Raw genomic sequence first — 12719 nt, forward strand, 5'->3', positions numbered from 1 at the left:
GGGTTCTGCGGGCGTTCATTAGCCGTGAGAGGAACAGTGTGTGTGAAATTAGCAGTCACCTGAGGCCCTCGATAATTTCATAATTAGGAGGCCTAATGGCCCCAGCTCTGGATGCCAAATGACTTAACCCCTTGCCTGCTGGGCGCCAAACCCCTAGCCCAAGGCTGCAGGGGAGGGCATGCAGTAGCCCCCTGCTCCAGTCCCTCCCTATGGCCCAATCACGCTCATTTCTGCCACCCCAGCACCCAGCACCAGGGCTGGCACAGAGGGGTGGCATGTAAAGTTTATGGAGTGAATGAGTGAATGAATGAATGAACGAACCTGTATCCAAATGGGGAGAGTTTCAGCCCCCGCTGCAGGTGCTCAGGGAGGAACGACTCTCCATCTGTGTGCGTAGGTGTGTGGCTGTGTGCATGCCTGTGTGTGTGTGTGTGTGCACGCGCGAGCTTGAGGGCACACACATGTGGATCTGTGATGTCTGCTTCTAAGAACCTTGCATGTGTCCATGTCCATGCTCACATCTGTGATACTCATTCTCCTACCTCCTGTCTGGAAAGAGAGGGAGCTCTGCGATGGGGCCCCAAGAGCCTCCCTTGATGCCAGCCTCTTCCGGCATCACCTGAATAACAGTAGCTCCAGAGTTTCTCTATCGGGGCACACTTAAGGGATAAAGGGGGCCAAGGAGTTTCCCTTGAACCTGCATTTGCTTAGCAAGTGCACGTTTTTTAGACTGAATGTTTATTTGGGGGGCTGGTGCTATTAATGAGGGGCAAAAGTCACAGCCTTTAGCATAGGGGGAGCTGGTATGACAGCCTCCAGAAACCAGCCCATCCCCCGTCACTCTCAGCCTGCTCCCCCTCCTCCCAACCTTCCCCTAGTCCTGAAGAGGTGAAGGCCGAGGGGAGGGGTGGGGTACACCGGGCTCCAGGCCTGTGTAGGCCTTCCCCAATCTGGGACAATTGGTTCTGAGCCTCCTGCGACCCTGCCTCCTTCCCCTAATTGTAGAGCAGATGTGGAGAGGTGAGTGGGGTGAGAAGGGAGGAGCATGAAGAAATGGGCGAAGAGGAGGTATGAGGAGAACAAGAAAGGAATAGAGAGAGGGAACAGGAGGGGAAGTGGGAAGAAAGGAGAGGAAGAAAGAATGGGAAGTCCCAAGGAGGTGAGAGAGAAGAGGGGAGGGGAGGAGAGGCAAGGAGGCTGAGAGCATTATCAGCACTTAAAAAGCCAGCAGCTCTGTTCTTCTTTGGCACAAATAATAGCTTTTTACGAATAAATCATGTGTCAGACGCCTCCCAGGGAGTGGGCGTGGAGGGGGGCTCGTCTGCTGGGCTCAAGGCTGGTGGGGAAGGGCCAGTCGCAGACCCCCAGCTGCAGGGGTGTTGCCCCCTTTCTCCCGATGGGGCTCAGCAGGACAGAAGCTCTCTCTAGAATTACCACTGGCCTGAGCCGGGCAGAGCTCAGTCGTTACTCTGAGGTGGTTTCACTGCTCCCTGCTCATAAGCCTGGCCACATCCCAGGGTTGGGAGTGTCCCTCTGCTCCCCTCCTCTTCCTCCGCAGAGCAGCCCAGAAGACACTCCTGGCAGGGGAACACCAGCTCTGGTGCACCCGGAGAGACGTGTGCGCCAAGAAAGGCAGACACACCCAGAGAGGAAGGCATGCAGCACACACAACTCACACAAGCATGGACTCCACAGCCCCGGGCACACATGTGAGCCTACTCAGAGATGGATACACTGTCATTCTCAATAGACACACACACACACACACACACACGCTCAGGCATGTGCGTACTCAGACAGGGAGGCTCCAACCATCACTCAGCCTGCCCCCCTCCCAGCACACTCACACACACACACACAGGCCCACACAGGCAGAGGCACATGGGGCTACATGGACACACACAGACCTGCACATGCACACCAGCAGCCCACCCTCGGTCAGCCTAGGGTGGGGGCAGCTTTGCAGCCCATATGGAGCCCAGACCCAGCTGGACCATCCGGAGTCTGATTGTGGGGTGGGGCTGGGGCATCTGTCCCAGGGGAGGATCTGTCAGCCTCTCTGTGCTCCCCACCCGGCAGGGACAGCTACCACACCCCACAGTGAGGTCTCGCCCTCCACCTTTAAGTCCTGTACATGTCCTGCTGGCTCAGAGCTCGTTTGCTCTTGTGGTCACAGCCACCTCCCCAGAGGCATTGGAGGCTGCAGGAGAGCCTGGGCATTGGAGGTCCACAGTGCGGGCAGGAACCCGGCTCTGCTCCCTGCCAGCTGTGTGACCTCAGAGAATAATTCCAATCTTATTTGCTCTTCAAAACAAATCTGAGACAGGTGCTACTGTCCCATCTCCCAGAACAAGAAAGTGAGGCTCTGCGGGTAAGAGCACTGGGCATTCCTTTCTAGGACCATGCTCTTTGCACAGATTCTAGGAGCTCACAGTGTCCTGGTTTTCCTTCTCCTCAGTCCGGCGGCTCCCTCTCAACCAGTGGGTTCCTCTTCCTGTGCCAAGGTGTGCTAAGGTATCCATGCAATCAGACCTGGATCCCCTGTTCTTCCCATTCTGCACCACCCCCAGGCCACTCCCAACACCTCCATGACAGCCTCTGTGCCCTTGGTTCTCTGAGCCTCTCCAGCCCAGACACCTTCCTGGGCTTCTGACCTCACTACCCAGGGGGACATCTCCAGGCTACCATGTCGGCCAATGCCAGGGCCAATGCCATTCACACAATATACATGCTCCTGAACACCCCTCCCACATCCCACTGGTTCCCGTAGTACCCAACTCAAATTGAGCCTGTCTGAGGCTGAACGCACCAGCTTCCCCGGGGCTCCTCCTGCTGGGATGTTCCCCATCTCAGGGAAGGGCTCTGTCTGCCCAGGTCACCAACTCGAAACCAGGTATCACTCAACTCTTCCTTCTCCCTCATCCCCCATGTCCAATCCACAACAAAGTCCCAATGACCCCACATCCAAAATATATGTGACCTCTTCCTTTCCGCTCCAGCCCCACTGCCCTCCCATATCCCTCCTGGTTTCAGTCACCACCAGCACCTCTGGCCTGGCCACTGACTCCCTCCCACTGTTGCTCCCTCCAGCCCATTTGCCTCCCTGTCATCAGTAACCTTTCTATCTCTGAGTTTCCATCACACTAAACTGCCTTTGGTTCTGGAACCCATATGATCTCTTGATTCCGGGCCTCTGACCATGCCGTTCCCTCTGTCTGAATCCCTCCCCTTCCCAAGGCCAACTCATCCTTCAAGGCTCAGCTGAGACAGCACCCCCTCCAGGCACCTTCCCTGACTCCTCAAGCCTGGGATGGGTGCAGCGTGTCATTCGTTCCCACAGCAGCCCTCTGGCTCCTCCCTTCATTCCAGCTCTGACCTGCAATCGCCTCTTTACTCATCCACGTCCCCCTCGAGCCTCGAAGTTCCTTGAGGGGAGAGACTGTGCCTGTGATGTTCTCTGTGGCAGCCCCAGTGCTTGGTATAAGACCTGGCACATAACAGTTGGTCACTAAATCTTCTGTGGATGAATGAATGAATGAGTGCGGGACCACTGCTGAGCACATTACATACCTTTTCTCCTTTACTCCTTAGAAGAAATCCATGCAATCAGTGCTACTATCCTGTGGTCTAGACCAGGAAAGCAAGGCTACAGAGCTTAAAAACTTGCCCATGGTCACACAGCCAGTAAACCGCCGGGAACGGATTCAAGTAGATGTCTGTGTGCCTTCAAAGGCCTCCTTTCCACCCCACCTTGCCTTCCCAAGCCATTGTCCCTCTCGGACCTTTTTCTCATCTGTATATCGGGAACAAAAATCGTGCCTAATACATGACCTGACACTAACAGGTTCTCAGTAAATATCTGTGCCTTCTCTTCCAATCTCTGAGGCTTATTCAGGACAGAATTTCGCCAAACCAGAAACTTCCTGCATGCACATGTTCACGGAAACAGGTGCAGAGCTCCACACAGGCACATCTCCAGCGTCCGGAACTCACTAGGCCCTTAACCAATGTGTGTTGAGCAGACAGACGTAGTGAATGCTGACACATACTCAGAGGCAAAGCCACAGTAGGGGCTCAGGCACAGGGACACTCCGTCCCCATGATCCCTGCCAATTCTCCTCCTCTGCTGCTACGCCCCCTGCTAGCCCAAGGCGCGGGAAATATTTAAAACAATTTTATCCATGAAAATATGCTGTACAATGCACTCTACACGGCCTCGACACGGCACACACGCACACGCGCACGCTGACGGCACGGCCACGGTACACTGCCTACGACATGCGCCAGGGACGCCGCGCCCACAGCCCGCCCCGACCGGACACTTATAAATATGGGAGAGAGGAGCCAGCACTGGCACAGAGAAAGGGGTGTCGGTTGTGGGGTGGATGGGAGCTGAGGCCCGCTGGAGAGACTGAGACCAGCACTAGCGGGTGATGGGGAGGTTGGAAAGAGGGATTGACTCCGACGGAGGAGGGGAGAAGCTAGGGCCGGCAAGGATGGGTGGGAGGGTGGTTTAGGGCTGAAAGAGGACAGCTCAGGGTGAACAGCAGGTAGGTGTGAGTGTATTTTCGGGAGGGGATTGCTGGCTTGGGGTGGGTGAGGCTAAGACCAGTAGGAAAGTGTCAACTGAGAACTAGACCGCAGTTTGGGGTGGGCGATTCGTCATGGCGAGGGCCCCACAAATGAAACTGAAGATTCGGAGACGCCCCCTGCCCCATCTCCCGGTTGGCTTCCCCGACCAGCGCGGCCCACCTCGCTCCTCGCCGTTCCACCCAGCCCGGAATTCGGCCTCCACTCCCAGACTTCCTGCCCCCGGGGGAAGGAGTGGGTCTCAGGAGTTTGGGCAGCAGTGGAGGGGTGCCCCAGCCCCTCCCCACCACTTCCTTCAGCGGTCAACTTCTGAGGGATGTCTCTAGCTGGGCTGGGGCTGCCTCCTGGATCCTCCCGCGGAGCTGGAATCGGGGGTGGGGTCCCGGGGATCAGGATGGGAAGACAGAGGCCCCTTGGGGCGGGGCAGGCACCCGGGGCGCGGGAAGCGGCCCTCAGCCCGGCACCCAGCTCTGGTTGGGGGGCGGGGCCCCGGCCAGGCCGGGCGGCGGCGGAGGCAGGGCCGAGTCGAAGTTGAAGTCCATTTCGTCGCTGTCCATGAAGTCGCTGAGGACGATGGACTCGACGTCGCACTCGAGGCTCCCGCTGAACATGTCGAGGTCCAGGTCGGCCGGGAAGCGGTCGGGCGCGGCACCCAGCGGCCGGGCAGCGGCGGCCGCGTACGGCCCGGGCAGCGCGTCCAGCAGGAGGCCGCCGGGCGGGGCCCCGAAGGCGGCCGCATGGCCCGGCGGCGCCAGGCCCGGGGCGCCCGCCTCGCCGGGCAGCGTCATAAGGCTGATGGGGTGGGCTAAGGCACTGCGCGAGGGCACAGGCGGCGCGTATGGGGCCGCCCCCTTGCCCGGGTAGGCGGCGGGCGCGCCCGCCAGCGCCAGCTCCCCGGGCGCTCCCAGCACCGGGCCGGGCCTGGGCGCGGGCGGCGGCGGCAGCAGCGCGGACAGCGCCCCGGGGCGGAAGGGCGCGGCGGCCGGCGCGAAGCTGGCCTGCTTGTTCTCCTGGATGGTCTGCATGGGCAGGCGGCGCAGCGCGCCCAACGCCGGCGGCCCGAAGCCCCCGCCCCCGCCCCCGCCCCCGCCGTAAGCACCGCTCTTGCAGCCCCCGAAGTAGGCGGGCGTCCCGGCGCGGGCCCGCGGCCCGTACGCGTCCTGCGCGCCGTCCAGCAGGGCCTCGGGCAGCCCCGCGCCGCCGCCGCCGCCGTGCAGACCCAGCGGGCCTCCCAGCTCGGCCAGGCGGGGCAGCTCCCCCGGGCAGCGCGCACCCAGCGCGGGCGACAGCGCGCTCGCCGGGCTCGGGTACATGAGCGGCGACGATGGCGCCAGGGCCTCCAGGGCCTCGTCGTCCTCCAATTCGGCCGCCTCCCCTAGCAGGGGTCTCCCGCCACCGCGGAAGTCGGCCCACGCCTCATAGTCGTCGCTGGCGTGTGAGGCCGGGCTGGTGGCCCACTTGGCCGCGGCAGGCAAGGGCCCCGGGGCTGGTGCGCTCAGGGGGGCTGTCGTCGGGGCTTCGCTCAGGTGCCTGCAGCTGCTGCTTCTTGCTTGCCTTGCCTTTGATGCACAGGAACTTGGCCCCGTTGTCCATGGACGCGGCCCTGCGCCGCGGGGTCTTGCCCGTCTTTCTGCCCTCGGGGTTCAGCATCCACCACGAGCTCTTGCCGGTGCCCTCGTTCTGCACGCGGATGAAACGGGTGTGCAGCGACAGGTTGTGCCGGATGGAGTTCTGTGGCCGGAGACAAGGACATGGGTGGGGGAGTGGGAAGTGAGGAGGCCGTGGGGAACGGGGAGGGGGGAGAAAACAGAGAAGGAGGTGAGAGGATGAGAAAGGAGAGAGCCAGAAGGGAGAAGGGGGCAATGGGGTTGGGGGAACAGGTGTAAGTCCCCAGGTCGGACTAACCCGAACACCCATCCTCTCCCCCGCTCCCCACAGGCACTGCCCAGAGGGTGGGACCCGAGCCTTGGGCCTGGCCTTTCCCGGGAAGCATGGGCGAACCTGAGGGCGACTCTTAAGGGGCCTGCAGCAGGGGAGCAGGACCCTGTCTCCCCAGCTCAGCCCAGCGCCGCCTGGAGCTGGCCAGCCTGCCAGGGCCCCCGGGCAGATTATGTAAGGGCTCATGCCGCTGCGGCTCATTTGTCTGCCCCCCTCCCTCCCCAGCCTGGCATGGTGCCAGGAGCCCGAAAACCCAGGGCTCCAGAAATCAATCTCTCGGTGACTGATTAAGCCCTGTTTAGAACTAATTGCTCTTTCGTGTGTGGGGAGAATAAATTACCTGCTTTAATTTCGTGTCTTTAAAATGCAACTGCAGGTAGAGAAGACTGTTAACCCTTTGCTGGGAGGGCCTGGCCAGGGAAAGCAGAATAAGCTGGGGGTCCCCAAGGTGGCTATAGGCCCGAGACTATGCAGAGATTTCCCCCAACTCCTCTGAGCTCCTGGGACCTCCACAGAGGACGTGGATCCCAGCAAGCCCCTCAAAACACATCCACTGGCCGTGGAGACCTCAGACCCCACCTCTGCTTGGTGCCCACCTTCAGGCCAGCCCAGCTCTCCAGCCTGCCCTTTGGGCTGCAGCCCACCCTTCCCTCCTGACCCACCTGAAGCAGAGTAGCTCTGCCCTCAAAGCCCCTTCCGTGGAGCCTTCACAAAATCCCCACAAAGCAGGTGGCGTAATCCCCATTTACAGACAAGAAGACCAAGGCTCAGGAGGTGAAGTGGCTTGCCCAAGGCTCCATGGCCCTTTCTGCTGTTCCTTCCTACTTCCCTGAGCTTCCTTTTTGCCACCCCTGCATATCCTCTTCTAAATTTCTACTCTGCCAGTCTCTAGTGATCCCCATGTCACTGCCTGCTTTTGCCAAGAAGGCAGGGGAGTCCACAGCTCCACTGACCTGGCTCCCCTCAGGAACCTGGAGGAGTAGGACTTCTGCTGGGCCTGCCACGCCCCACCACTGGGGCCTCCCACCTGGTGGCCTTGACCTCCCAGCTTAGTAACTGCTGCAGAAACAGCATGGGCTTGGGTATCAGAAGGGCTGGGCAGGATGCCTGGCTCTTTTCAGCCACCTAGCTATGTGACCATGGGCTGCTGACTCAATCTCTTATGAGCCTCAGTGAACTCTGAAAAAAATGGGCAACATTCAATAACCACTTTTGAAGGCTGTTAGATCATTACCTGAGATAATGTGTGTGGGTAAGTGTTTGGTGAACCCACCAGGTGCTCATAGACGTTGGTTAAATCCCTCACTCTGGCCAGAAGACCTCATCTCTTAGGTCACCCAACAGACCTGCTCTGTCTCTACCTCCTTAATATCATACCCTGAGCATAACTGTGCTGGGCACTAACAACCCGGGGAAGCTGGCATTACCCCATCTCATGTACCAGGGAGCGGAGGCCCAGAGGCATGATGTAACTTGCCCACAGTCCCACAGGCAGCAGTGCTAGGTACCACTCCATCCAGATCTGCCCAGCTCATGGACCTGCTCTTAACTCATTAATCCACCTGTAACCATAACCACTGATCCATGAGGGCTCTCCCTCCCGCCTCCTTCCCACCAGTCTCCAGGAGGAGGGGTCCTTTCTGCTGCCCAGGATATGCTCCCACCCCTCACCCCCAGCTCCAGGTACTGCCCTGACTCTTCAGGGCCCAGGCTCCCTATCTCTGGCACTTTCTGGTCTAAGGAGGTGACAGCTGGGGCTCCAAGGCCCCTCCAAGCGTTGCCCTGCCTGGCTTCTCCTGGGGCCCTGAGAGGAGGGGAGCTGGACCCCCAGGGAGTGGTGCTCCCTCAATTAGATACCCCCTTCCTGCTCCCGCCCCTGCACCTGGCTCCCCAGCCCCTCCCTCACACCTGTGTTCAGGGGCCTAGGAGGCCTCAGTTCTTCTCCCCTATGGAACTCTCTGGCTTCCCAGAAGCTCCACCTCCCAGCTTCTCCACCTGGAGGTCAGTAAGGCAACACGTCTTTATCAATGTCCCTATGTGCCAGCCTGGTTCTGAGTGCTGGGGGGGAAGGAGGAAGGACATTGCCAAGTACCAGCACCTACTCAGAACCTGCCTGTTCAGACGTATAAGCGTTAAACTACTTTATCTCACGTGATCAGTCTGTCAAACTCCATACAAGTCAGGGATTGTGATCCCTATCTAAGGATGAGGATAGTGAGGCTCAGAGAGGTTAACTAAGTTGCCAAGGTCACACAGTTTAAGTGGCAGAGCCAGGTATTGATTTCAGGTTAATCTCACCCTGAGTCTAAAGGACATCACATTCCACCACGGGAGAGAGAAACGAGTCAGAGAATTTCCAAAGAATCTTAGGAAGCCAGTACTCCAGTGCTTCTCAAACTTTCCATGTAAACTATCCCTAGAAGCTGGCAGCATGGAAAGACTGGGGACATATCACAAGGTCAAAATTTCCTATATGTCTTGTGATTCGTTTGTAGAGTTCAAGTGAATTTTGAATTGTACTTCATAATACGTCCAAATTTTCTGAATATAAAAATAATGTTTTAGATTTTTACCAAGAGCACATGTTCTGAGCCTAGGAAGGTTTGCATCCTTCCCCACTCTGTTTCCTTCCCAGCCAGGTACCCCTGGGAGCTTGAGCCCCAGCCTGAAACAATGGCTGGTCCAAACCAGAGAGAAGAAAGGATTTGCCCAAGGTCACCCAGGACCTGGTGGTAGAGCAGGGATTCGGGCCCAAGCCCCCTGACCCTCAGCCTGGGGATTGATCCATTCCACCAAGCCTGACCTGGGGCAAGTCCCTCCTTCTCTCCAGCCTCAGTTTCCCTACCAGTAAACTGATGAGATGGGCCATCTGTACTCTGGGGACCTTTTGGATTTGACACTGAAAGTTCTTAGAATCATCCAGCCCAGAGGTTTTCAAACTTTTTTTCAAAGTAGTGGAACTCTTTCAGTTAATGGAATCTAATGCAAAACTTGAGTGTTGCACACTCAAGCCATCAGGGAGTGGGGGTGGGGGCACCTGAGGCCCTGCCGGCTCAGCACCCTCCCTTGCACTCGCACAGAAAACCAGGCCCCTGGGGAGAGATTCTGCTGGCCAGATGGATGGGGCAGAGAGGAGGCCTAGAGGAGGGCGATACCTTGTCCAGGGTCACCCAGGGAGGTGGCCCAGAGCTGCACAAGGACCTAGGCCCTCACTGCTGAGCCAGGCTCTGCACCAGGTGTACACCAGGGCTGTGCCCCACGAGGGAAGCCCAGGCCCTGCAGCCCAGGCTGGCTCCTCAGAGCCCAGCCACCTGGTACCGATCAGACCTCCCGGCCAACATCCAATGGCAAGCGCAGATCACAATTCACCCACAAGGCCTCCTGGGAGGCCAGAGGCCACAGAGGAGGTGAGGGAGGCAGAGGAGGGAGATGCTTCTGCCAGGCAGCAGTAACCAGGGCTCCCTCTCGGAGTCGCCTAGCAACCCGCCACCACAGCCCGGCCCCAGCATGCCCGCGCTCCCCTGGTGCCCAGAGCTGGGCCCGACTTCTGGGGCCTCCCATCTCCCATACCTCCATGCAGGCCTGGGGCAGGTTCCCAGGGGAGATAGACCTTCCTGATTCAGGGCCTCAGGAGACCCTCAGCGGGCAGAGGGAAGGGAGAGTGAGTTACATTCCACACCCATCCCACTCTCCCTCAGAACCTGGGCCAGGGAGGCCAGTCCCCTGGGGCCTCACCCACCAGGGAGAGGAGGCTGGCGCAGGGCAAAGCGCATGCGCTCTGGTGTTGGCTGCGGATCCCAGTTTTGGCTCCAACACTCACAAGCAGTGCGACCCTGGGGCAAGATGCTTTGAACTTCCATCTCCTCACACAGCTACCTGCTTCCACCCTTGCTCCCCTGCAGCCCTCCACCACGCGCCAGCCAGAGTGGTCCTTCAAATAACCCGGATCACGTCCAGTCCTGCCCAGAACCCTCTGACGCCCCCATCTCACTCAGAGTAAAGAACAGAGGCCTTGCCATAGCCCACAGCCCCTCCATGACCTCTCAGACTCCTCCCCTAAATGCTGGATCCCTCCCTCCTGCTCTGAAGCTGCGAGACATGGTCGCACCTTGGGGCCTCTGTCTCAGAGAAACACTGGGCGCCCAGACACCCACGTCGATCTCTCATCTCCTTCAAGTCTTTCTTCAGATGTCACCTTCTGCAACGAGGCCCATCCCGACCACTCTTAACAACTGCTCCTCTTCCCTGCCATTTCTGGGCCCCCTTACCTTGCTCTACATTTTTCTAAAGCAATTATCACTGTCTAAATGAATATTTAATTTATATATCTATGAATTAATAAATTAATATATGTTATATATAAATATATAATGTATTTATATTCTGTATTTATTATTTATTGTCTGGTTTCACTATTTCATGAGGGATTTTTGTCCATTTTTTACTGTACTCCATGTGTTTGATACATACTAGGCGTTTACTAAATGTCAAAGGAATGAATGAATGAATGAGAGAGTAAAGGGGGAATACTGTGTTGCAGGGAGAATTAATGAGACTGGGCAGAGTAGCTGGCACATGATATGAGCTTCTCCAAACTGGGCTGAGAGAAGGGAACATAGTCAGAAGGAGAGGTAAGCATGGGGTGGAGGAAGTCAGGAACAGTGTGATCCACAGATGGAACCGCAGAGAGCAGTGAGGGATTCTGTGAGAGGGGAAGAAGGCCTCAGAGGGTGAACAATGCAGCTGCCCACCCCAGCCCCCCACCTTGCTCCCTCCTGCTCCCCAGATAGACCTGAGTAACCTAGGGCTTGCTGGGGCCAAGGTTTCTTACAGACTGTACCACCTGGGCGAGAAGACACTCCATGAGCCCCAGTGGGAACAGAATAACCTCATCCTTGCTGACCGTGCTTCCCTCCTGGACAGGGTCTGATCCATTTGATGGCGCACCTCATCTATCCAGCAAGACAACCCCATCTATTCCCAGGACACCCTTCGCCCACGAGCAGTAATGCATTCATCTGACAGCACAACCCCATTTATCCAGCACACCAGTCCCATTTATCCAGCAAGTACAACCTCATTTGCTAACAGCACTCCATTCACCTGACGGGCCCCCTCATTTATCCAGCAGGACACCCTCATTTATTCTCCAAGTCGGAGGCTCTCCTTCCTCCTGTGGTGTGGCTGTGTTCTCTGACAGTGCAACCTGACTGATCCAGCAGGACGTCATCTCTCCTACAAGTACACTTCATCCCGACAGTACAACCTCATTTATCTAACAATGCAGCCTCACCTTGCCTCCAAGTACCACCTCATTCCCTGACAGTACAACCTTGTTTATCTTCCAGTACAACCTCATTTCTCCTCCCAGTACAGCTTCATTCTCTGATAGCTCAGCCTCATCCAATCTTACTTTTCCAGCCAGAGCCCACCAGATCTCTAGGTGGGGAGAGGGGAGTGTGGAGAGGAAAGGGGTTCCACCATTTGCTGTCTCCTGCTATGACTATGTCCAATCTCCCCAGGCCCAAAAGGGCCCACAGCCTTTGAGTTCTAGGTTGCGTGGCCCAGCCAGTGCTCCACCATTGCCCCACCTCCCGTTTTGTCCCCTCTAGGGCTAAAGAGGGCCCACAGGATGGATTTCCTCCAGCTCTCCAGGATTTGATTTGTAGCTGTTGCTGATTTCTGTGGCATGGATACTGCCATCGTAGCCAATTTTAAGCTGCCAGCATGACGTCACTGAGCGCAGAACTGGGAAGAAGTGTGCACGATCGGCTCTCATGAGCCAGTGGAAGCCAGCTCTAGCACACCACCGCCACGTGCTTCAAATACTGAGGCAGGAGAAGGGCACCACTTACAGTATGACAGACCCAGGCTAGGTTCTTTGATACATTTCTTCTTTTAATCCTGATAACTGCCCTGCAAATAGGTAGTGCTACTTTACAAAGGGGGGAAACTGAGGCTCAGGTGGATTAAATGACTCCTGAGGCCGTGAAGCTGGGAAGTGATGGAGCCAGGTCTGGGTCTCAGTGTGACGGGGGACACTGCCCCCCTGCCCACCTCAGTGTCCATCCCTGCCTTGGTTCTCAAGCCCAAGCTTCCTGGCTTTCATAAGAGACAGGAGACCCAAGTCTTGTGCCCCTCACCCACCACAAGCCCTGTGCTACCTCCTGGCCTCCCTGGCACCAGGCGGT

At 57.6% G+C, this 12719-nt stretch overlaps 1 protein-coding gene across 1 annotated transcript; it reads right to left on the reverse strand.

Annotated features, from left to right (window-relative positions):
• Window positions 1–4774: 4774 nt before the first annotated feature.
• LOC131403490 (forkhead box protein O6-like) lies at window positions 4775–6507 on the reverse strand. Its single transcript, XM_058537873.1, is given in 2 exon segments — window positions 4775–6086; window positions 6088–6507. Coding segments are annotated over 2 exon segments (1464 nt in total). The 3' UTR covers window positions 4775–5042.
• Window positions 6508–12719: the final 6212 nt, after the last annotated feature.

Source organism: Diceros bicornis, unplaced genomic scaffold, assembly GCF_020826845.1.
Source record: "Diceros bicornis minor isolate mBicDic1 unplaced genomic scaffold, mDicBic1.mat.cur scaffold_681_ctg1, whole genome shotgun sequence".
Classification (NCBI taxonomy): Eukaryota; Metazoa; Chordata; class Mammalia; order Perissodactyla; family Rhinocerotidae; genus Diceros; species Diceros bicornis.